The 25,296-nt window shown below is 40.6% G+C and overlaps 1 protein-coding gene across 2 annotated transcripts; it reads right to left on the reverse strand.

Moving 5' to 3' along the window:
• Positions 1–134: 134 nt before the first annotated feature.
• hbs1l (HBS1-like translational GTPase) lies at positions 135–20,405 on the reverse strand. 2 transcript variants are annotated; one of them, XM_018696068.2, is made up of 18 exons: positions 20,042–20,381; positions 19,333–19,401; positions 18,828–18,959; positions 18,405–18,656; positions 8,086–8,194; positions 7,585–7,835; positions 6,699–6,864; positions 5,879–5,996; positions 4,602–4,748; positions 3,968–4,042; positions 3,709–3,826; positions 3,019–3,087; positions 2,794–2,898; positions 2,403–2,493; positions 1,889–1,997; positions 1,660–1,760; positions 1,310–1,454; positions 135–1,193 (listed from the first exon to the last, which is right to left on the reverse strand). In XM_018696068.2, the coding sequence occupies exons 1-18, from the start codon at positions 20,082–20,084 to the stop codon at positions 1,182–1,184; spliced, it is 2,112 nt and encodes a 703-aa protein (XP_018551584.1). In that variant the 5' UTR covers positions 20,085–20,381; the 3' UTR covers positions 135–1,181. The 2 variants fall into 2 exon arrangements, with proteins under 2 accessions (XP_018551584.1, XP_018551585.1); XM_018696069.2 differs by lacking the exons at positions 135–1,193; positions 1,310–1,454; positions 1,660–1,760; ... (9 more) ...; positions 7,585–7,835; positions 8,086–8,194 and adding an exon at positions 15,176–17,399 and having other exon boundaries at positions 20,042–20,405.
• Positions 20,406–25,296: the final 4,891 nt, after the last annotated feature.

A 25,296-nucleotide genomic window follows, 5' to 3' on the forward strand; every position in this document is an offset into this window, starting at 1 on the left:
TGACATTGAAAAACATTGCGCGCCAAGATTCTGCTGGCATTTAAGATTCTTGATTTCACAGGCAGCATGCCTTAAACCTGCCACCAGGCTTTCCACAGGTGGACGAAACTGCTGAAATCAAAATTCAAACCACATACTAGAGATGTCATGTTCATTTCGCATCATCTTTCTTCACACCATCTTCACCAACATGTCTCATTTGACACATGGAAAAAAAGAAATACAGCTCCTTTGACCACCCGCCATTCAGCTAAGTCTTTCTTATTAAGAAAAAAAGCCCTTCAAAAACCACTATGCTGCTTTCCCCTTAGAAGCATTTCAAGTAATCTTTAGTCAACATAAATGAGAATTTTGTCTCTTTCTCCAGATGGAGGACAAAGTTTTAGCTTCCCTTTTTTGTTCACAAACTACTCTACCTTGGTTAGAGTAAACATTTAATTATCTTTGTAGACCTTTTCCCCTTAGCTATGTAATTTGAGATGCAGACATATTTATGGTAAAAAATAAGGATTTTACCCTCAACTCCCACATAACATTATATTCTCATATCCTTTCTGTCTAAACTTACAATTAGGTACTTCAGGTCAGCAGTGTGTAAACTGGATGCTGGATGAATCCTCATTCCTCGTATTAGATTTTGCATACAGTGAAGGAGGTGGACTTGTTCTTTCACTCCTTAAATACAGCAGGAAGCAAATGTCATCCTTATACCACAGCTAATCTATCTGTGCTGGTTGCTACAGTACAACAGGTTTTTTTAATCTTTCAGTCAAGATTCATGACCAGCCAAGAGCTCCCTCAAGGAGAGTACAGTGAAATTAGTAGCTGTGGAAATGTCAATGTTTATGGATAGTCCTCCAGAGTCTGATTATATAATTGATTTGGCTTGATCAAACAGATTTGAGAGCAGAAAGGTGAATGGTAAGAGAGAGATGTCAAGTTTTGAAGGGGTTAGCTGAGTGCTCAACATCACTGCCCCACATGGTTGGTTATCTGTGCAGTTAGTGTTGATAGGAGCTGTCGAGTGAAAGCAGCTACTGCGCTGGGTGGAGAGATGGATGGATGAATGTGACGCTCTGAATCCATGAGTGACTTTTCGTTGAGGAATTGCACTTTGTCTCTGGCTGCATGCAGGCTCCAGAGCGAGGCCTCACCGGCTCTGCAATGGTGGAAATGGGCCTTCATTCTTTAATCTGCGGCGAGGAAAAAAAAACAGAAGGACATTTACTGAGGGCACTACATATAAAACATACTGTATATAGAGAAGAAATGTTGGTTTGTCTTTCTCCTAATGTTATTTGCACTTTACCTCAGTGACAACCCCTGCAGCAATGGTGGAGCCGACGTATCGCAGCATGAAGCGACCCAGTTCCTTGTAGTCCTTGTACAGCTCTAATGAAACAGGCCTCTGGGTCTGGATCTCCACAATGGCATTCATACCCTTATTCAAACACCTTAACAGAAACAACAATGTGGATTCTGTTTTATCTCTTATTTTAATAAAGTATAGTTAGCAAAGAAGGAATATGGAAATAATATAAATACTTCTTGGAAAAGTAGTAACAGCTCTTTGTGGTTTGATGAAGGTGATTATTACATTTCACTATAATGATTTATAAAAACTGCTGCTCTCACACCCCACCCCACCCTAAAACTCACTTTGGTTTCTTCTTGAGCACTTCACCGCTGCTCTTGTGTAGGACACTGATCAGTTTCCTAATGGTGGCTGGCTCACTAACTGTCTGGTAATGCAGCAATACCTATACCGAGCACATGCACAGAAAAAGAAACATATTGCATATAATGAAATTGAAAGCTTGTGCGTGCCGTTATCATAAAAAAGCCTCAGTCGTGCGAGTGTCAGAGCATGTTATGTGCCTGCACTCACTGGGAAGCCTTGTGTGATGGGGACCTCGATATTGAAGAGGAGGATTCGGGCTCTGAATCGAGTGCAGACTCTGATAGGCTCCTTAGGATCACAGAACACACAGCCCACACTGGAAGGAAGCAGTTATCAGAAAATCAGAAAATATGACAAATAAATCAAATCTAAGTAAAAGTAAAACACCATCACATCACCAGAAAAGGCTTATGAGAGCTAAACTGGTCTTACTGCTACTGCTACTATACCTCTCTATACTGTAGAGGTGTCTTACACAGTAATCCAGTGAGAGTAATGTTATATAACCAGTAGCCACTACAAGGATAACTGCCATTATGTCAAATTATATTCAGACTAGCATCCACACAGACATCTGCAACTGGTTATGACCAAAGCTGAACCAAAGTAGCAACCACAGCATGTCAAACAGTATAATCATGACTTAATATTAAATGAATGACTTATTTATTTTTCTATTTTTAATGAATATGCTGTCATTTGTCATATGTCACATGCTGACTTGATCTTGATGATATCCATGCCGGTGACAGTGAGGCTGACGTGGTCTCCTGCTGCAGCCCAGTCCAGAGCCTCGTCATGAAGGGTAATTCCTGCAGACCAGAGTATAAGCAACCCAGTTACCACAGGGTGGCAGTGTTTACCACTCACTCAAAAGTTACCTATTACCAAGATGCAGGTGTGCTTGAAGCTGATGTGAAAAAAAAAAAAAAAAACTTTTATTTTAGCATAGCTTAGCCTTAGTTTTGTCTGAGGAGGTGCATCCTACTGCTGTTTGCCCTAATGTTTTTATTCAAGCAAAATCCTGTGTAGGCCACATAAAGATTAAAACTGAAGTACCAAAGTCAGCCACAGTGCCAAAATAGCAATAGCAAAGACACACTAGTACGTACCTTTGACAGTACAGGTTTCATTAGGAGGCATAGCCAGTATCCTGTCACCAGTCTGAATATAACCCGCCTCTATCTTCCCTGTAACACAGAAGCCTGAGCCCTGGTCTTGGAGGAGAGAATAGAACATAAGCAATCTCTTTAATTCAAAAAAAGAGAAATGTCATTCCAGGGAAAGGGACGAACAAAGATTGCAGACATTGTGCAGGTGTGCATTGATGACCTTACCTTTGAACACATCGGAGACGCACAGTCTGAAAGGTTTGTCTACAGACCTCTGAGGAGATTTGAAGGCATCTTTAGAAGAGAGGAAAAGTACAGGAGACAAGAAAAGAGGAAGTAAACAATAAGTATAGGAAAGGCTAGTAAATATTAAGAGAAATCTTGTGACTGGGGATTATTAGTCACTTTCACTGGTAGTGGATGAATGACGCTGTGGCCCTCTTACTGGCACTGAGTCTGGATGATCAGCACTTAAATACCAGCACTGAAATATAGTATATGTGAAACTATAGTTTCATTTCTTATTATCTTCTTCAATCAATCAAAAAGTCAATTTGAAGAATTATTCACTAAACATTAAATTTGATGTTTTGAGTATCACGCAGAATTTGAAAATCATCTCATCAGACAAGCTTTTCACTGGTATGATTTAATTCTATTGGTTGATTTTTATTTTTTATGTTCATTTAATTTCAATATTCAACACCAATATAGATGACTATAGATAAACTTGCACAAAATTGTAAAAACTATTCTTACGTTTGTTCACACATTTGTAAGAGTCCCATGATGAGAAAATGGCAGAAATGCAGCTTGTGCTTGTATATTTTTTACTTTTCTGAGGAAAAAATTGAGCCTAAGTGTCAAAAGGGAGCAAATGCTTTGGGCAGCTTGATCCCTGCCAGTGTACATTACCAATCTGCTCCAGCAGGCTGGGACCAGAGTACCAGGAGGTGAGCTGTGCAACTGAACTCCTGGTGGCGAGATTTTCTCCTGACAGGCCGCTGGTGGGGATGTAGAAAACATCAGACTCCTGCAAAAACAGATAGACACCAGTTTCAATCCTCTTAACTTGGAGATACTTCCTCTCAGGCAACATATATAACAACTGACACTGATAAAGAGGTCAATATCGGAAAATGTCAAGATGTCGAGTGACTTAGTGCCAACTCACCTTGAATCCTGCCTGCTTGAGAAAATGTCCAAGTTTGGAGGTGATTTCTTGGAAACGCTCTTGTTGCCAGTTCACCTGATTTATGTACACATATAAAAGGAAAAAGGAAAAATACACAAACAGAAAGTTTCCCCTTCAGCGCGGCTTTGAAATGGAAATGTGTCAGCAACATGCCAGTGATTATGGGAAACAAAAACACAAAAATACAATCTTGTGCACACAGTTCCCTAAGATCCCCTTCTCTCTTGACAGAAACATTTTATGAACTTTGAGAAAACAAATGATGAAGTAGTGTTTGCCTTATCACTGAATACAGAAATTCTGCTCCTTGACTTGATTTAATCAGTGAACTCCCATGCTCTTAAGGCTCTGCACTTTCAGTTTCTACAACATTTCACCAATTTTTTGAAAATCAACAAGCTGCTCCCAAATGATTTTCTGTTATATGGCCCCACAGATCCAGAATTCCTACACATTAGTGAAAATGAAACCCTTCACTAACTTGCAAGAATAATATTATTTGTATCTGCTGTGCCACAATAATTTTGGTCAAATTACCCACACTGTGTATCTGCTGTGTTAGCAAAAGGAAAGTCATCCCCACTGTGTGTCAGTAACGTGTAGCAGGTCTGACCTGGTCCATCTTGTTGACAGCCACAGCCAGTTGAGTGACACCCAGCGAACGCACCAGCAGGGCATGCTCTCTGGTCTGTCCGCCCGCCTCGAAGCCCGCCTCAAACTCTCCTCTGCTGGCATCCACCACGAGCACCGCCACATCGGCCTGGAGACAGAACCGAGGGAAAAGATAAGACCCACATGCATCCATTTCTGCTGAGGCGGGTGTGAGCATCAGTCACACACACACACACACACACACACACACACACACACACACACACACACACACACACACACACACACACACACACACACACACACACAAACAAACAAACACAGCGCAGTAGTCGACTTCACAACTGAATTCTGATGTTTTAACACATGCATGTAAAATGAAACAGCTTTTATGAGGCGTAAGAGCAATGTCTGTAATGTTAAGTTTTTTGGAAAAATCGTGCATTAAACTTAACTCATATTTATGTCTTTTTCATCTTTTCAATCACTTATGCTGCTGCAACAATGTAAATTTCCCCATTGTGGGACTAATAAAGGATTATCTTATCTTAAGTGAGATTTTCAATAACAAAATAGGAATTTTGCACATTTAATACGTGAATTAATTTCTCGAACGAATGCTTTATTTTCTAATCACAGGCTGAGAAATATCCTGTTAACTTTCAGACTACGTGTCTGACTGCCACCTTAATTTGCTTAAAACAGAAACCCCTTAGTCACTCCACGAAGGGGCTGAACGTGATGACAGTCATATGGCGAGAAGAGAAATTACATTAGTGGCCCAGAGAAGAGACAGACGAGCACACCCATGCCGGCAAAAACACCTTCTGACACCAACACCCAAAACCACAGGAGTTATTTCAAATCTTGCTGACGGGTGTGGCAGGCTGATGGTACAATGAAGGACGAAAAGGATGTTAATCAGACGGAGGTCGGCAAAGTTAGAGATGTCACCTTGAGCAGCAGTTAAGATCAACTCAAGTGGTTGGGTCTTAATATTTTGGGTAGTAATTATAGACATTGGAAGGGGGCACAAAAATCTATATCATGAAATATATAATATATATAATATTGTCTGACATATCTAGTACTTTGACATGCCAGATATTTAAATTGCTGGATTTGCCAAAAAGTAAAGGGTATTCATTTTTTAATTTTGTGACCCAAAATAAGCAGAGCAAATACCATTACTTCCAACCACTCTTAGTGGCTATTTCTGTGACTGAGTCTGATCTTTGTGAACAGTGCAGGTTGCTTGAAGACTTCCACATAATATACCTGTGCAGCTCCTGTAATCATGTTGGGGATGAAGTCTTTGTGTCCAGGTGCATCCATTAGGGTCACTACCTTAGAACTGGTCTCAAACTTGGTCATGCCCACATCCATTGTCACACCTCTGGAGAAAACACAAAATTTTTATTTTTTAATAACCATTTTGAGCAGTTGGGGGAAAAATATCCCATACAATGTGAACAACTGTGTGGTAAAACTATGTGTGGAAATACTGTAAATAAAACAATCTCCTAGCTTGACTGCCTTGCAAGAGGATGTGATTTAAAAACCTCGGTCAATTTCAGTTCAAGAGCAACGTCTACTAGTGGGCGAGGCTCTCAAGTCAGACGCTGTATTACGCATTCGCTTCAGAAGTTACTGATAAGTGAGTATGGATTCCCACCCGAGTCACTTTCTGTTTCTGGCATATTTCGCTTCCGTTTTGCTCTGGTAACAACAACAGAGGGGGGGGCAAACAGGGACATATTTTCAACAATAATATATTTTCTGTGTCAAAAAGGTGTACAGGTATTAATCACCAAAACATGTCCCAGCTAGTGTACGAGACATTTGGCATGCGATTTCTTTCCAGATGACATCCACAGCAAGATTATGTTGATTTTCCATCATTAGTGCTGTTATACCAGTAACTGGACAAAATGTTTGACTCTCAAGATTTTTAATATGTAAGCACACGGCAGGAAGAGAGGCTTTGGTAAGCATCTACACTTCACAAATGTCCCTGACCACCTGCAACCGGGGGTAGCAGGTGTGGACTCGTGTCCATGCATATTTTTTATATGTGTCTGTAGCTTCATGCTCCTACCTGTCCCTCTCCTCGCCAGTTTCATCCAGGACCCAAGCATAGGCAAAGGAGGCCTTGCCCGCCTTCTTGGACTCCTGCTCGTACTTGTGCATGGTACGTTTATTGACATTGCCCAGCAGATAAAGCAGGTGGCCCATCAGTGTGCTTTTACCTGCATCCACGTGACCTGCGGAGGAGGATGGAATAATTAAGGATGTAAAAGAAAAGGAAATGACAGAGGAAAAAGGGGGCTCAGAGGGGAGGGGAGGGGAAAGACACTGTGGGGTGGGAAGAGGACAGGCTGACACAGACAGGAAGACTGTCGCAAGAGTGATAAGACAGGTAGGGGGAAGAGAGAACATAAGCCACAGATGGGAGAAGGACGGAAGCAGCGTTGCGCAAGCGGAGGGAGGCAGACAGAAATGGGAACAAGGATTGAGGGTGAGGTGGGGGAGGAGGAGAGGGCCGTGGTAAAACGAAAGGTTTCGCACACTGTGGGAAACTAGAATCATCTGCACTCTTGAAACTATCAAGTCACTTTTTCTAGTGTAACTGAGAATGAGAAAATATGATTGAGCAACTGTGCTGGTCTGCAGTTCGACTCATTTGCTACTATTAAGCTCAGGCATACTCACACACCAAACAAGGGCACGAAAGAGGGAGATTCTAAATGATTCATCGATCAGCATGACACTTAAATATCTGTACATGGTGTAATTTGCATGAGGAACCTGTAATGTGCATTCACCATTCTGTATGTTAACTGTCAACCAATGTGTGCCTTTTTGTGCAGAATTTTCTTTTGTATTGTGCTAATCCCTCAATATGCTAACAACTGAAATAAAGTTTTACATTACAAGTCGATTTTGCGGTGGTTAATGAGGGGCCCTGTGTAGCTTCTTCCTACCTATAACCACCAAATTTAGCAGAGGTTTGCCCCCCTGTCTCTTCTCCAGCTCAGCCTTGACGTTGATGGCTTGCCGGGACTTCCCGGAGGAGCGGCCTGGAGTGGGAGCCGCAGAAGGCTCGTCTCCATTTGACCCTTTGGATGGGGTCTCGGGACGTTTTGAGGTGGCCTCTGTGGTGGCTGTTATGGTGGCATTTTCAGGACTGGCCCCACGGCGGACTGAAGCAGTGACACCGCCGTTCTCCCCTGTGCTGAGGAGGAGAGTTTGATCACAACTTTTTTGGTGAAATAGATGATAATTATACCAGCAAACGGATTTGAAAATCATTAGCAGTACTGATGTATTCCTTAACAATAGAGATGCTTATCTACACTACACCCACTCAGGTTTCACTTTAATTCAACTCCTATTTTACCAAATTCTGACAGATTCAGTGTTTATGTTCAGTATTTTATGTTTTGTGGGGACAATGCATGTTTGAGTGCAAAGGTGTTAAATACCTGGGAACATCAAAGCCCATGGTCTGCTTCTTGCCAGAGACTGTCATGCGAGCCACTTTGGGCACCACTTCGGAGTCCAGTTTATTGTGAGATGCATCTCTGCTTTTTGCTAAAGAGAAGAGAGGAACAAAATGTACACTTGCTCGCAAACAAAGACAGTCATGACTCACTGTGGCTTCCAACAAGAGGAGCATATTGCTTTTTGTCCTATTTAAAACTGCATAAAAATAACTTTAAACACAGTTTCATATGTTTTGAAAGACAGTCTGTATTAGCTCCATTAACCAGGATACGATTGAAAGCTTTCTCTGTACACTTGCAAGAAGATATTTAACACATTTGTCAGGCTGTCCGGAACTACTGTATATGAGAATATACTGTATATAAGAATCTGCAGATGTAACAGTTCACACTTTCAATAATCATAAGTTCAAAGTTGGGAGCAGCAGATTAAGCGTGAGTCTAAACACAAGATTTGATCTTTTCCTTTTAAAATGACTAACACTGCCTGCATCTGCGACATAGCAACAGAAAATACTTGGAAGCATAGAACACAAACCGCTTATTCAGCAATGTACAGCACTAACTGTGGTGTTAAGACATCCAATGGATATTACTACAATGTACTTCTTATGACTACTTTCCTGGTTATAGTTGCCACTTACTGGCACAAAAAGCATATATTCTTAAGTGTGAGCATGTGATGCAATCAGTTGCACTCTCATATTCTGCAGCAGTGAGACTTGTTGAGGTCATTGCTTTGTCATCCCAGTCCCAAATGGCCACCAGTTCTAGTCATATCAACCTGCTACTGATTCATTTAGACTGGGCTGCACAGCCAACCCTACTGCACAACTGTGTGCATCTGTGTGCATGTGTGTGGCAGTGTCATCCCAGTTCAGAAAGGGTTAATTTCAGAAGTGGCCGTTGCCTCCCGTCTCCACGTAAATAGAGCAGTGTGACACAGCATTTCGCAGAATGAATCTTTTGAAAAGGTGTCACCTCAGCAAAGTGCAGGGCTTGAGGTGAATGTGTGTAGTCAAGTCAAATTTTATTTATATAGCGCCAATTCACAACAGAAGTTATCTAGGGCACTGTACATATAGACCAGGTCTAGACCGTACTCTTTATCTTATAAAATTTACAGAGAAAAACCCAACAGATCCCACCATGAGCAAGCACTAGGCGACTGTGGCAAGGAAAAACTTCCTTTTAAGAGGCAGAAACCTCGAGCAGAACCGGACTCAAGGTGGGCGGCCATCTGCCTCGACCGGTTGGGTTTGGACAGAAAGAGAGGGGGGTGGGGGAATGGGGTAGGAGAAAGACAACATTGCAGATACACAGACTAAGTCAAAATGTAAATAGTAGTAGTAGTAGTAGTAGTAATAATAATAATAATAATAATAGTAATAATTATTATTACAGCTAAAGGAATAATAATGACAAACAATGGTACATTAATAGCACTAACACTATCAATAACATTAGTAAATGTTTAATTATTGTTGCATCATGGGTTGAGCTGGATCATGTATCATCAAGCACAGTTAATTAAAACCAAATTGCATACACTGGCACTACAGGACCTGCACGATGTACAAACTCCCCCAAAAATGGTTGATCTGTTACAAATTTTAACAGATCATGGTCATGAAATGAAGTTGGCAGTTCAATGTCAGTTCTCCTTTCATATTTTTAATGTGTGAAAACAGAACAAACTCTCACACACTCCTGATTGATTATAACTGCAACAGTTCAGTCCCAGAATCTTTATCTAACAAGAAAAATGCTGCTCAGGAGTTTGTTCCCTTTTTACATTTGTCATCTAAGATTTGTTAATGCATACAAAAAATATCTTACTTAATCTTATAGCCTTATGCATGCATTAAATACATTAAACTGATCCCTTCTGTGCGCCCCAGTATGTTTCATGCAGTTTATTCATCATAAAAAATACCCTGAGGGAAAATGAGTGGAAAAGAGGTGTCATTCAACAGAATTATTAATGGACTTTCTCTAACCAAGCATTCTCTGAATGACTGGCTCTGCATTACAGAAAAAAGTCCCTCTCATTTTGAAACACTGATACATAAGCTAGGCAGCTCACAGCACTTTGAAGAGGTTTTTTTTCTTCATAAAGTAATGGTATTTGCATGTTGTTTATTTCCACACATTGATCCACATCTGTTCTAATGGTGGAAAAAGGGAAGAACCAGTGCAGATATTCTTATTTAAAAAAAAAAAAAAAAAAAAAAACTAAACAAGGTAACAGTTTATAAAATCTGCCAGCTGCACATAAGACATGATGGATAAATCTATGTCTACAAGGAAAGCTGTGAAAACTACCCGCATTTTGTAATAGATAGACCCACTTAAATACAGTCACAACTCTTTAATACCATCGTCATCACTGAACACTGCCTCATTACAGTGTTTTCTGACAGTATTATCTGTCCTGTAGTAAGCAGCAACATGAGATGGAAATTAAAAAAACTCTCTGGGGAATTACGGTTCTTCTTGCAGCTGGGGGCTTTTCTTGTCCCTACCACTGTGACATGTAGGTTTCAACCACCTGTGTCGAACAGGACATCAGCCGACAGTTTGCCATTCACTTATATGGCACATCAGCTGTGAGGCAAATGATCTCTTTAGATTAAGTAACATTCTAAGGCAGTTAAGATCGACTACTCTATATCTCAAGCGATAAACAACCCAATTTCTAACTGCCACAACACCATAATACCTTTGTAGACAACTGACTTGCCAGATATTTTTTTTTTTTTTTTTTGCTAGCCTAGGGGCAGCATTAACAAGGGTAACAACCTGAGAACAACCACACAGAGCAATCAGGCTCTGAGGCTCGGAGCAGGATCTGTGTGCACTGTTTAGACTGGCAGGTAAACAGTTGGTGTCCTTCCATCCAGGATTTCTCTGGTGTAGGGGACCCTTGCAGTGACTAAGCGTGAGTGAATCATCTATACGCCTTGGCCCGAGGGCTCAACTGAGCACAGGATAAGAGGAGTCCGCCCAGGATATGCAAATATCAACCCTCTCCCCCCCCTCGTCCAAATACGCACAAGTGTGTAGGCAAAAGTAAAATAACAAGGGCTCCGATGGAGAGATTAGGTAATCGGGTGACTGACAGCCTCCCAGGGCATGGTGGCTGTGCAAGGGAGAGTAAAGAGAGAGTGGTGAGGCTGAGGGACAGAAAGAAATCTATACAGGTGATATATCATTTTATTCTATTCACTACATTAGGTGTTCTGTTAGGACTTTTAATGGTTTTGAGGCTCCCTACCACTTGAGGCCGCTAAAGCCTGTGAAAGTCGACTTAACATCACAGTCTAAACGTGGGGGAAATGTGGGGGGAAGAAAGGGGAAAAACATTTTGATTGCTTCAAGAATTGTATCTGAGTCTGAGCCAGTATGACTGTGGTAAAGTTGTCTCTCTCAGATTAGTTTTGCCTTGCTCTGACTGTTAACTTCAGGCACAGTAAACTCATATATCCTACATTCTTGCACTTCCTTGCACAGTGTTGCTCTAAATGAACAGATATACCAGCACACCAATATAGAAGTTAGGCTTCATTCACATTTGAAAAATGAATGAAGATATGAATGAAAATGACTATAAAGGAAATGAGAGTGCTGGCTGAGGAAAAAGCTCTCAGTAGGACCCATCTGACCACTTTCAGGTTGAGTCACTTAGACACACACACACACGCTCAGTACCACCAGCTAACATTTCATAAGATACATCTCTTCATCCTCTACAACAACCTACTCAGCAGACAAACTTGAGTCATCTCCACTACCTGAGAACTCTCACCTACTGTTGTGTTTACAGACACGACAAGATTTCAAAACAGAGCTGCAATGAGAATAATGTCTCTCACACACAGCACAATAACCTATCAATGTCAAGACACGTTTGGATTTACATTACACAAAATAATTAAACAAATGTGTGACAGACATGACTACACACCCAGAGCTTCCAAAGAGGCAAGAGACAGGGTATGAAGACTCCACCATACATATTAATAAATATGAAGTTTGAGCTATCAAACAAAGCTGGCTGTATTGCAGAGCCTCAAGACAGCTTTATCAACCATTTAACTACATTCCCCATAAGGTACAGTGATCATACTGTGAGGCAGATTTTTGTAACTCAACTGAAATACTTATGACAAGAGAGGTGAATACCTGCTCATGGATAGCACGCCTGAAAGATCAGTCCTATGAAAATCTCAATTTTGAGTCATACCTGTCTGTAATCTCATTCCTGTAATGACATGTGACAATGACTCAGCTGCAAGAATAATATCAGAACATCCTTGAGTGCCCAGAGGATCTTACCCTTTAGACTTCAGAGGAGAACAATGGACGGCATCAGTCTCCTTTCCTTACAGAGGAAAGCTGTACTGTGATAAATCTTATTATAATCTTGTTATGAAGATCAACTAAGACTCACACGAATTTTGTTGTAACTGTTGACAACAGCATTTAAGACAAGCACTTGGACATTACCTTGTGCTCTTAGTGTTGTGGTATGTGTTAAGATCATATTGTCTGTGCTGATGTGGATGCTATAAATATATTTAATAAAACATCATGGGAGAAAATGTAATAATACGTTATTTCATAGAGTTGTGTGACAAAGACTAATCTACAATGGAGTGGCTTCAGAATAAGACTTCTGAAATCTGACAATGTGTCAAAAACAATTTGTATTTGCAACCTAAGGATCTACACTTTTCACGTTTCTTTCTATTTAGGCAATTTATAGCACATAAAAAACATTAAATCTAAAAATGTTGCAGGTTTTTTTCCCTACAGATCCCACAATTCATTTCTTAGCCTTTGCTAGGTGTGCATGTTAACATTATGCATCATAACCTGCAAGTGACGGAAAATTATTCAAAAAGTGACCAAGATTTACCATTTGTTTAACTCTGACCTACTACAACATCTTGAGTTTGCACCACATAGGGGAAAGTGAATGAGTGAACAAGAAAGTAATCTGGAGCACAGACCTAGAAGGGCCCAGTAAAAATATGACACAAAGCCACAGTTAACCAAGGTGCCTCTACAAAGTGGCTCATGGTTTAATAACCAAGATATTCTGCTTTTGTTTGTTAATTTGCACAACATATTATTGCTGTCACACTTCAAGCTACAGCTTTTTCCATTAAATAAAGAGCTATATGTCTCTCTTAGCTTTTTTTTCCTGTAAACAGACTACACCACAACAAAGCAGTCATACTGAAGCCATTTATGTCCACATTCACCCGCTTTCTTTTGACCACTTGCTGTGAGTAAAATGGTATTTTCCAGTGTTGGCACCTCATCACAACAAAACAATGTTCGTGCAACAAGTACGCCTTGCAGAAATGCAGAGCCTGTAAAGACACAAAATGATTTGATCTGTCAAAGCCTCTGACAAAGCTGTGAAAGTTGAGAGACATGATCAGATTTTTCCTACGTAGGTGGTGTAAAAGAGACACACAGAGTAAGATGATCGGCTGCTGTGCCGAGCTGATGTGTGCTTGGGGTGACATTTTCTCCAAGAGTGCAGCTTCCTGCTCAAACCCACACATTGGCTCGCCTTAAGAGAAAAGGACAAAACAGTTTCTGGACCACTTGTTAATAGGTGGTGTAACCATTTCTAGATTTAACCAGTGCAAAATCGAAAAAATACTGCAGATCATATCTTTATTCTCAGAGCAGACCACAACATCCCTAATACGCCAAATTATTTCCAAACACAATAAAACTTCCAAGACTACACTGAGAAACCTGTTTTACTTCTAATGTTTGACTTGTCATTATTACCACTATCTGCCCTTCATTATCTATCATTTCCCCTCAGGCTCTCCAGTCTATGTTTGACACCCTGAGGGTCCACATCACTCACCTTTCTGAACCTGTAAAGTGTTTACACGCACCTCACCCAAACCTCTTCATTCAAAAAGTGTGACTCAACCGTAAGAAAAAGTCTGACTTTAGCTCCTTTCTTCCTCTCCTGTCTTATAACCACAGTACAGACCAGTGTCCTTACAACGACAGCGAGAAGACCACCAGTTTTTAGGGTTAACAATACAACAGGCCCCCGACAGTTGTTGCTGTTAGTGCACAATGTTATCAGTGAGCCTTGAAGCACTCCTTGTTCAATCTTCAATCTATAAACATTCACCTTTTTAAGATCAGGATTCTCCATTCAAACCAATACCAATGACTCACACTAATAATGTGAGATGACTAAAGAAACTTTGGCCTAGCCTAAAAAGTGCAAACACTGCACCAGATACATAATGCAGCTTTCTTCCTTACAAATTTCTCTTTGAAACTTTGAAAATAGACATGCCCTCTACTCAACCCCTAGATAATTTTACACTGATGCCAGCTCCTCCATCCTTAAATACACTTATTCTAAATGAACAAGTATCACACATATTCTGTACATATACATATATTAGAGTGTAACAAGTAAGGAATACAGCGCTGATTTGACTGGTTATGTAGAGTGTATTAGACAAAAAACGGTATGTTTTTATACCCAGATACACAAAAACACACCCACACACAACCAGAGGGACACGCCCAGACACAGGCGCACTCAGAGTACATAAATTCAGTCATCTTTATTTCAAAATTAACAAATTAAGCTCTGGCAGCATGTGATGACACACCCAGTGTAAATCAAACCCATCTGTACATCGTAATATTAAAAGCTTGTAAGAGCAAGGGAAAAAAAAAACCTTTACCTCAGGTCTGAAGGCATTCACTTTGACTTATTCAGTACACTCTTTATTCACAGTGCTTGCATTCATATTTTACTCATTTTGTCAATATTAAACAATAAAAATGTTCACTTGTCTGTGCATGTGTGTGTGTGAGTGTGTGTGTGTGTGTGTGTGTATGCACGTGCATGTGTGTATGTGTGTGCGCGTGTTCTCCCTCTCTCATGGGAAAATCTCCAGGTGTCCTCTAAACCAAGAAGTCAACCCCATGATCTCAAACACAGGCAGCAGCAAACCAGTACAATGGTTAACTGATCCATATTCCAATAGCTGCAGCACACCTGCAAACAAAAAAAATCAACCTCTTTTTCTCTTTTGAGGGTTCATGCAGCTTAAAGCTGGAAGAAAGGAGGCCATGCCAAAAGAGATACACTTTCCCTGGCTAAGATTATACTTTACTTCATACAAAAATTAAAAAGCCAATGGCCACCTAAGCATACAAAAATAAGATTTGATGTTTAAAATATAGAAAAAATGTGTAACTACAGTAAATGAAGGAAGAATCTTTTTAAAAATTCTTAAAATCGTTTGAAAGATAGCTGCGATTCATTTCAAGCTGCCAGAGTGTTTCTGAGTAGTTCATGGTTTCATCCTGGTTGACTTAAACATTATTGTTCTATATGTAGTAGCAACATAACAAGGCAAAGTTACCTTGATAAGGAAAAGCATAATTGTTGAAGTAATACTGTTTCTAGCAGATTTTTTTAGCAGTGAACAGCAGCAAGTACGTCACTGTGTCGTACTGTTGGTCCCAAAACTTTCTTCACTCCACATGAGATGGGACACCGTAGTTCAAAAAAACTCAAAAGGACTGGAGGACCCTGAGTGCTACATCACTTTTGAGTTAAGTTCAGTTGGTGGAGCAAAAACCACCAGAAGGATCTGAGGTTTTCATCCCAAGTGAGTCAATTTAGCACCAACCCCGATGCAACTAAATTAAGTGCTTTTTATTCCGTCCTGTCTACCTGGTGAAAGCTTTTCGCTGATTGGCACGGACAATGTCGTCAGGCGATGGCGTGTCAAAGCGGAACGGTACAATTGGTGAAAGTGGGGTGAGCTGCTCTTTGGATTTGTCCTGGGATTTACAGAGGAAGGCCTGGTAACCACTTCCTGCCCTCTGACCTCTTATTTTTCCCTTCAATACGTTCCTCATCCTCTTCTGCTCTCTGCTCTGAGTTGACAAAGTAATCGCAAATACTGAAGGCGCTGCAAAAACAGAAGAATCCAGCCCCAGGGCAAGTGGAGCTGGAGAGGACGGTGAGGGGAGGTTGTTGTCGAAGTGACGAGGGCCAGCTCCATGTGACTGGGCCATGAGTGCGCTCAGATCAATAATTGGGCCTGGCTTGGGTGGCCTGGAGTGTTGGTGGTATGGTTTGCGGTTGAGCTTACGCTTGGTGCCACCTTCTGAAGTACTTTCTGCCAACACACCCGCCCTCTCTGGTTTTGCTGGTGAGAGGAGCGAGGCGAGGGAGTACTGTGACCCATATATGGTGGTTGAGGTTTCGTCTTTGCGTTCAGAAGCCAAATGTGACAAAGAGAGCAGCTCAGAGAGGCCAGGTGGTTGTTTCAGTGCATTTGCAGGAGATTCAGTGCTGATGGGTTGAGGGGAAGCTAAGGAACTCTTGTTTTGATGCTGCAAGGCTAGCTGTGACAGTGAGACAGACCCACCCAGGCATGTAGGAGTTATGTTGGTTGGTTTAGAAAATGTGACTGTGCTTGTCAGTCGGGCACCGTTCTGCGACTGAGACTGATTGTGTGTGCTCCTGTTTTGATGCTGTGAAGCTAGCTCAGACAGTGAGGGAGTTTGTATTGGTGCAGCTGTACCCGGACACTTTACAGAAACCATGCTACCATGGGGAGCAGGGAAAGAGTTACTGATAGTTGGGCTGTGATTTGAGTGCTCCTGGATCAAATCAGCCAATGATGGGCTTCCCTTAGGATCAGCCATTGTGGCTTTGCTTCCAGGCCCAATTCCTACTGAGAGTGGGTTGCTCTTGAGGACAGAACTGAGACTCCCGAACCCAGGAGGGGCAGCTAGAGCTGAGCTTGCAGTTATTAGTTTAGGGTTGCCTAGTGACAGACTACTGAGTGAGTTTGAAAGGAGGGAGGGAGCTGTGCTATTAGATGCTGAAGACATATTTAAAGATGCCAGCGTTCCCAATGAAAGACTATTCGGATTAGACATAATGGACGGAGGTGAATTAGGACTCATGGTGAGAGCACTTAATGAGGGAACACCCAAACATACACCTGTATCTACTGCTACTGTCCCCTTCTGCTCATGCTCAGACATGAGCTGTGCCAGACTGCTGACACCTGAACTGACATTTTGATGGACGACATTCTGATTTTCAGAGCTGCTAACCACTACTTCGGGTTTATGCTGAGATAATATGTCATGCAAGTTTGATGCATTTGCTGGTACATGTGGTTTTATATGTTTACACCCATCGGACCGGGGCTTTTGTGCCTCAGAAGTAATGTCTGTGTGAGAAGCAAACAAGCAGGCTCCTTACCTTACGAAAGCCAATTGCAGGTGTCGAAGAGGAGAGACGGGGGCCAGATGAATCATACCATCGATGTGAAGGGGGGACAAAAAGAAAGAAGGCACTTTGTTAAACATTTGCACTTGCACGATTTAAATGTGTCATCCCACACATTTGTGAGAAATGTACTGTGGCTGTTACACTTTCATGTACACAATGCTAATGAATATTATCTACAACGATCTGTGGTTCAAGTATCCTCTGATGAACCTACAAGTATTAAGTGAAAAATATTGTGATCCTGTATCAGATTTCACCAATCTTAACGCAATTATTATTTATTATCTATTGTGCAACAGTTGAGCTCTTGTTCTTCTCTGAATCATCTTTTATAACAATATTTTAAGTTGCCTCATCACAACTCATAACTCCTGCTCTGTGGGCAATCTTCACTCCTCACAGTTACAATATGTTATAATAGCTATAATAGATAAATATATCCTTCTTTGTATTTATACACTATTCTTCACTGGACTGGAAAGCTTGCAGATTTTGTCAGACTATGAATTAAAACTATTAATTACTTGACTTATACCCATTTTGTAATTTTATCAGTATTATTATCATTATTAGTGATATCCTTAATTATATAATCATGAGCACTATGTGTAAATCAAAAATGATAACAATAAATGCAATGTTTAAAAACTTTTGACTGAAAACTTCTGTCTATACTTAATGAAATGCTATTGGTTGATGAACAGGTGATATAAATAAGCAAGGCCTTATTTATGCACCATTAAGTACTAGTTTGTACTCATGAAATCAGTTACTTAAGTCTTATTCCTTCATAAGGATCTATCAGCAGACACATGACATGGATAAACACTTTTCAGATCCTGTGCTGTGTCTGGGAAACAACAGGAGAAAATATTCACACAACCATTCTCTTATATATAATGACTGTAGACCAGTCAACAACAACTTCTGACTAATTAACTAATCAACTTTTGATCTGCTCCAGGTGTACCTTTTTCAGCCACGGCCTCTGGTTTGATTCTTTGTGGAAGCGGTGCTTGCTCCAGGCTAACTCTTGCTACTGGAGCTGTCTCTTCATTGGCACTCCGTTTAACCGGGGCTGTTTTAGTGTCTTCAGACAGGACTGCATCTAGTGCCCTCTGTGGATCAAATCCATATCTTATGGCTGCTTGGCTCAGGACTGAGTCTGGTACTGCATCTCCCAGCACTGCTCGCATATGGTCCAGACAAGAATACAGCTTGGCTACAACAGACAGGTTAGTCACAGACATTATATTCCTCCAGAAACGTATAACGGATTAAGCCAAAAAAAAATAAATAAATAAATAAAAATAAAATTATGTATAAAACGATCTTCAATTTGCACATTTTTAAACACAAAAATCGAATGTAAAGGTCAGACGATCTGCTATACCTTGATCAAGAGGGTCAAGGTTGTGACTGATGGTAGGGGACATGGGAACATCTTCATCTTCATATTCTTCCTCTTCTAAAGGCTCCTCCTTTGGTGCTTGCCTCTCTTGACGCGAGTAGATGAACTGATTTGCTGGATAAACCGAAAACATCTTTACTTATTGGCCAAACTCTGAGCTGTGATGCTATATGGAGTAGGTTGTCATTTGATCTCATCACCTTTTTTTCTTTTCTTTTTTTTTTTACACATAAAAATTTAACTTAAAAAGTTTAGATTCTTTACATGAATGTGTTGAATGTCGATATAGAAGATGTAGAATGTTGAATGTAGATGTTTTCTTTAACTTGGAGGAAAAAAACTAGATTCTGGTGTATTGTGCATTACTGTTGGTTGATTATGAGTGAGCATACATGCTTGTTGATGTAACTTTAAATTGTCACACTGCAATTAGGGTGGAAAACATCTGTTCACCATGAACCCTGCATTTGCCAATACCAATACCAACCTGTTGCTGGTGATATACAGCAGTAGTCATCATCCACAGACTGTCCATACATGTCATCATCTTCAAAGTCTAGAAACAAATATACCAGAGGATCAAATGTGCTCTTTCCCTTTGCTTGACACAAACATTTACATGTACAAAATGCAGTAGTGGTAAAGAGAACCGAGTCCTTTGTGACAGCTGTCATTTCGCCTTGTCAGCAGCTTTGCAGAATGCATAACAAACAGTAAATGGGGAGCCAGGGTGATTTTCTATAATAATTCAACTGTAGGTCTGAGAAATTGGGAGGCTTTATAAAACAGATAAGAACCGGGACTAACTATATACCCAGCAATGAATCTGAATCTTCGAATATTCTTACCAAAACACTGGAAAGTTAGCAAGCTAGCTAGGTAGCTGTAGTTAACTTTGATAAACACAAACAATAACTAAAATGTAAACTTGTTTTAGATATAATACATCAAGAGTTAACATTATAATGTTGGCACACATGGCTAGATATATACGTAGACACTGGGTCAAATTTATCTTGTGCCAGGTTCCAAGTGACACGACAGCAACGTTATCTTGCCAGCTAAACTAGCTAGCGCTAGCTGCTGGGGCTACATTCAATAACAGTGAAGTTTAGCTTAGCGGCTAACGAGTTTAGCGAATTGAGGCCTTGCCATGATGTTTAAACCATGGCTAACACCTAGTTAATGTTATCTACCTTCATCGTAGTTGTAACCTCGGACATTTCTGTGCCGAGACATTTTGCTTATGTGTCGTCTCTCGCCCCCAGCGAAAATGTTTTTCGGCTCACAGACTGTTGTGGCATGTGTCTCACTGCCTGGCTGCCATTGCTGCTGCTGCCGCTGCGTGTGAAGTTACGGCAGGAGGCACGTCAGATTTGATCCCGCAACTTCAGATATTCATACATCACATCGAAGGTTTTTTTTAAGTTTTTTAAATGCCACATTAATGTCTTTTGCTTGATGGTCAACAATGTAATCAATAAAAGAAAAATTTAAAACTTGGATAAATACAATTCTCTCTCTCTCTCTCTCTCTCTCTCTCTCTCTCTCTCTCTCTCTCTCTCTCGCTGACGTAACTTCCTGTTGCAGTTCCACCAGTGCGGCCTGGGATCAGATTTCTCAAACAAGGTTCACGATTTGCACGCTGTCCAACACAGAGAAACTGACCCCCAGCCGGTGTTTGCAGAGCTGATAATTACAAGCACTTTAACAGATATAAAGTATTCCGGAATGAAAAAATTGCCAGAGCCGAATCTGAAAGATATTAGAGTTTTCCTGGTATAGAGCAGAGTGGAGATCTAATGACTAAGGTGAGGTCTCAGTTAGAAGGAACATTAAAAGGGTTAATACCTGAATTTGTGTTTTGCCCTGTTCTTGAAAACCCAGTGTGTCTCGTGAGGATGATGATGATAAAGGTTAAAACGCTTAATATTCACATTAGTGTTATTATTGTGAAAGAGGAGGCACAATACCACAGATGAACAATGACAGAGTGATCAAGAGCTTTCTACCTCTCTGCACTAAACTAATTTAATTTTAAGAGGTCATAAGCAGTGCACTGAAAGAACATGAGAGCGTGTGCCTGCATGAAACGTAGGGCTTACAATCCCACCTGTGATCTTGGGGTGTGAATACTAAACCATTTTGTCAAAGGTTATGCCCTATGGTTAGAGACCTGCCCATCTGAGCCCACACTCTACACCTCGCACAAACACGAATGACATCACTTTTTCCTACTATCTTTGCACCACAAGAAACCTATAACCTATCTACCACAAAGGGGAAAGAAATAAGCTGTGTGCACTTGTGCATTTACAAGCCTGTGTATGCACTTGTTTTTCTGTCTTTGCATATACATGCACTTTATAGTCACAAATGTGTGCAGCAGGTGTATGCAAGTGTGGTTTTTTGATACTTCTTGTTGTCCTGATCTCATCTATGGTAGCCTGTGTACCAGTGAAAGAGAAGAAGGTGGAAATGTCAGACAATAATCTGATACTAGTGATGCAGGTGAAGTAGTACACTTGCACATCTGCACAGTGAAATGAAATATGAGGTTTGGCGTGTCTCCCCAACCTAAAAATAGAGCAGAATAAAGAAAAGACGTCTGCTTAGGTAATTGTAAAGACCTTTTCACAATGAATGGCTCATATTGCAACTGGCAGTTTGACAAAGAGCAGCTTGAATCAACATAAGTTAGTAAGAACGGGAGGGGAATCATTCATATCAGGAGGGGACTTTAGCCGAGGAGTTTATTATTTATCATGCCCAGAGTTTTACCTCTGGTTAAGAGTGTGAGTGTGTGCCGCGCGTGCGCGAGTGTCTCTAAGTGGGTGGAGGTTTCCCCTCTAAAATTCCACTTCCTGCGTTTTGAAGTCTTAGTTGCACATCTACATGTCAAAATAAACAACTGCACACGCACACATGGAACACATGCATTCAGACACAAGCATGCTCATTTTACAGGGTCACACAGGTGACACAGAGGGAACTCTTCATTTGCATCACTAAAATGTTTCTAGGACATCTCAAAACCAAAGGTAGCAAACAAGCACCTGATCTGTTATGGAAATGGAACATATTGCCCAAGTGAAAAGTGGAAACAGTCTCAACAATTAAAATTGTAGTTCTATTTGCAGCTTTTCTCTTGCATTGCTTTTTTTTTTTTTAACATAACAGCCTTATGTGCTGTAGTTCAAAAACAAAACACAAGAAGAACTTTACTCAATTCAAGTTTACTTTTTTTTTAACTTTCTTCTTTTTTTTGCTTTGCTTATTAAGTCTCTCTGTCTTCGTTCAACAGTCAAATTTAGAGATGAATTAAACACGCGCGTGTGCTGCAGGGAGGCTGAGGTGTGATTTTTCACACCTCTACACAGGATCTGAACATTTATTTCCTTTGAACATCCTTTAAGTGCTCTCTGGTCAAATCTGTGCAGCCGGTGCAGCCACAAAGTTCATGGAAAGTCTGATTGGCGAATGAGTGGTGGGGAGAGGAGTCTCTGAGAGAATTAATGCCGAACTGATTAAAAGGATTAAACAGATGGATAGACAGATTGCCAGAAGAATGAACGGATCAGTGGATGGGTGCTTTGTTTAAATTATGTATAGATTATATTATTGAATGATGAATAAACTTCACACTTTGCATCCATCATATTTTATTTGTAACTGACTTATATTCAGTTCTAGGAGATGTCACAAAATGGTTGTCAGCAATTGAGTGGTGATAGTATCTATGGAATCAAGTGAAAGCAAAGGATTGTATATCTGTCAACAACAGATTGTAAATCTGAAAACAGATTAATGCTGGGGTAATTGGTGGGAGACAAAGCTTTTGTACAAGTGGGTGAGGGGTGAAGTGCATCCCAAAAGTTGGCAATGGGTATGAGGTCATGCTTTACATAGTTTGCCAAAGGCACTAGGCATCAAGGGAAGAGGAACTAAACCCTGGGGAAAATGCAAAACTTCCAGCCTTGGCAGTCTTTGCCAGGTGGTCCAAACAACAAGCATGTTGTTGAATTAAAAGGTCATAAAAAACTAAATTCAGTAATAGTGATAGAACTTTTACATTTGATTGACTATTTCCATATGTATTCATTAAGGATATATTTATGATAACTAAAAAAGGATCCTGAAAAATGACTGCTGGTTTTGTGTAAAGCAATGTAATGTAGAACAATGATAACATAGATATCCAGTGCATGTTTATATACATGTATTACCAAGTATTTGCATTTATTCAGCATGTGGGTTTGTTTAACCACATAACCATACAGGATCACATTCACTACCTGTTTGAGTTGGGATTAGCCTTTCCCCAATGCAGGCCTTTACGTATACACTGACACACACACACACACACACACACACACAGTCACTCACAGTCACACACAGACAATCAACAATACACATCTGGCCTTCCCAGCTCTGGCTTTGAAAGCCTGGTGGGATGATATCTCAAGCCCAGGGGTCATCATTAAAAATCATTCAAATGAACCAACCTGTGCACACAAAGCTTTGCAAAGGGGGCGGCCATCACAATACCTGCCCTTAACCTGTCCAATCGCGCCCATGCAAATGTCCCCAGCTAAGAGTCAATGGGTCTCAGGCTTCCTGCTCAACCTAGTATAAGGGAATTTGCATACCCTGACTCCCTTCCTTCAATTTGGTGTCAGATAACAAGATGTAGTTTTTATTATTACCCTCGAGGGAAAAGACACATGTAGGGCTCATGCAGAAAACAGCTAAAAACACATACACAAATACTGTTCATATATTAAGTATGATTTATTCTGTCCACTTACTGCTACTTCTTTTAATACCATTGTTAACAGCTGATGCTTTAGTGATTTTTTTGTGCTTTATCTCTTTTACTGACCTACTTTTCCTCTCTATGTGGGTCATCTTGTATTCCAATCTTGCATGATATCTGCTATATAATTAAAATTTGATTTGAAAAGATTAGCGGTATCACCTCCTTTAGGCAAAAATGACCAGAACAATGCTTGTGTATATTGTGGCAGGTGACTGCAACCATGCAACACATTATATCACAGGCCTGCAGTTAAGATGTAGTGTCAGTCGAAAGTTAACTGCAACATTTTTTATGTTACAAATGTGCAGCCTCTGAACATCACATCGTATGCAGATAAGTTTTGAAGACATCTTTCAAGCTGTATTTCATTTAACCCATGCTTCACATCAGTGAGCACTGTGTCCACGCTGTTGTGAAGTAGTGAAATTTGCAGTCTGTAGCGTGTGTAGTGTGTGTGTGTGTGTGTGTGTGTCCCTCTATCAGGACACTATTAAGATGACTGCCCTGGAACAATAGGCTGGTCTGGGGCGATGATAATTACAAGTGACCAGGACAATATGGTCGCGTATGGAGGAACTAATACAATGAGAAGACACATTTACACAAATAAAGTATTAACCTCCCCCTCCCTTCTTCCTCCTCCCTGCAATGAATGGTTCAGTGAATACAGTCCTGGCGCAGGGAGGATGGAGAACTCAACCAAAACAAAATAATCATAATACATGGTGGCCGGTTGCCTTAATAAAGAATAATGCAGTCATGCAATACAGCTAAGACAGGAGGATTATGTTATTACTCATCTTTAAAAGTAAGTAGTTGAACAGGAAAAACAGGCTAGACTTGTTCCTGATTTATATGTGGATTCTCCTGAATAAAATCAAGGACATCATCAAGAAGCTGCCATACAAGAAACTCAAAATGAAACTTAAAGAAAACTATACAGTCTATGGGAACAACTCGGGTTTATTGCACATAATTCAACTTGCCCTTTGAGTTGTGTGCAATAAATCTACACAAAAAGTCGAAGTGCCGCTGCCTTTCTTGAACCGTCTTTGTCTAGACCGGCACAGAGGCTCATTTATCGCAAAACGATAAGACAAGGCATTGTTGCATGTTTTATCACTGGGTAACATCTGTATCTGTAACACCAGCAGGCTCTCTACAAACAGGTGGCCGAGCACAGAAAAGCATTGCAACTTCACTTTCCTCGCATGCCAAAAACCCATTCCGCAATTGTTTACTTCGTCCAGATACTCTAGTTTCCTTCTCCTTTTCACAAGAAGAGAAGTAACTCGTGAAATTTGTTGACAATAAGGGTTTAGCGCGGACGGCAAGGCAAAACGCGCCTTCAACTAGGACAAACTGCAGTGGTCCGCCTGGTGCCTTCACGGACGCCTCGTATATCATTACAGACAATCAACTTCGCACACATGAACTCAGAGTGTACTCCTTGAAGCAACAAAGATTGTCCAACCAACACTCAGTTGACCAGTTTTACAAATTATTTGTTGCTTATTATACATCCACATTTTTATCATGTAATTTGTAATATGTAATTTAATTGTGTAGCTCTCTCTAAGAAGTCTTAAACTGATTTTTCAGGACAGATAGATCCTTTCTCGACAGAAAAGC

Source organism: Lates calcarifer, linkage group LG7_1, assembly GCF_001640805.2.
Source record: "Lates calcarifer isolate ASB-BC8 linkage group LG7_1, TLL_Latcal_v3, whole genome shotgun sequence".
Lineage (NCBI taxonomy): Eukaryota > Metazoa > Chordata > Actinopteri > Centropomidae > Lates > Lates calcarifer.

Coding starts and splice junctions, on each gene's coding strand:
- hbs1l (XM_018696068.2), bottom strand. CDS start 20,084: ATGTCTCGGCACAGAAATGTCCGAGGTTACAACTACGATGAAG. Junction 4,749..5,878: donor TGATTACAGGAGCTGCACAG/GTATATTATGTG, acceptor TTCTGTCTCCAG/GCCGATGTGGCGGTGCTCGT. Junction 3,088..3,708: donor CAGCCTGCTGGAGCAGATTG/GTAATGTACACT, acceptor TCTCTTCTAAAG/ATGCCTTCAAATCTCCTCAG.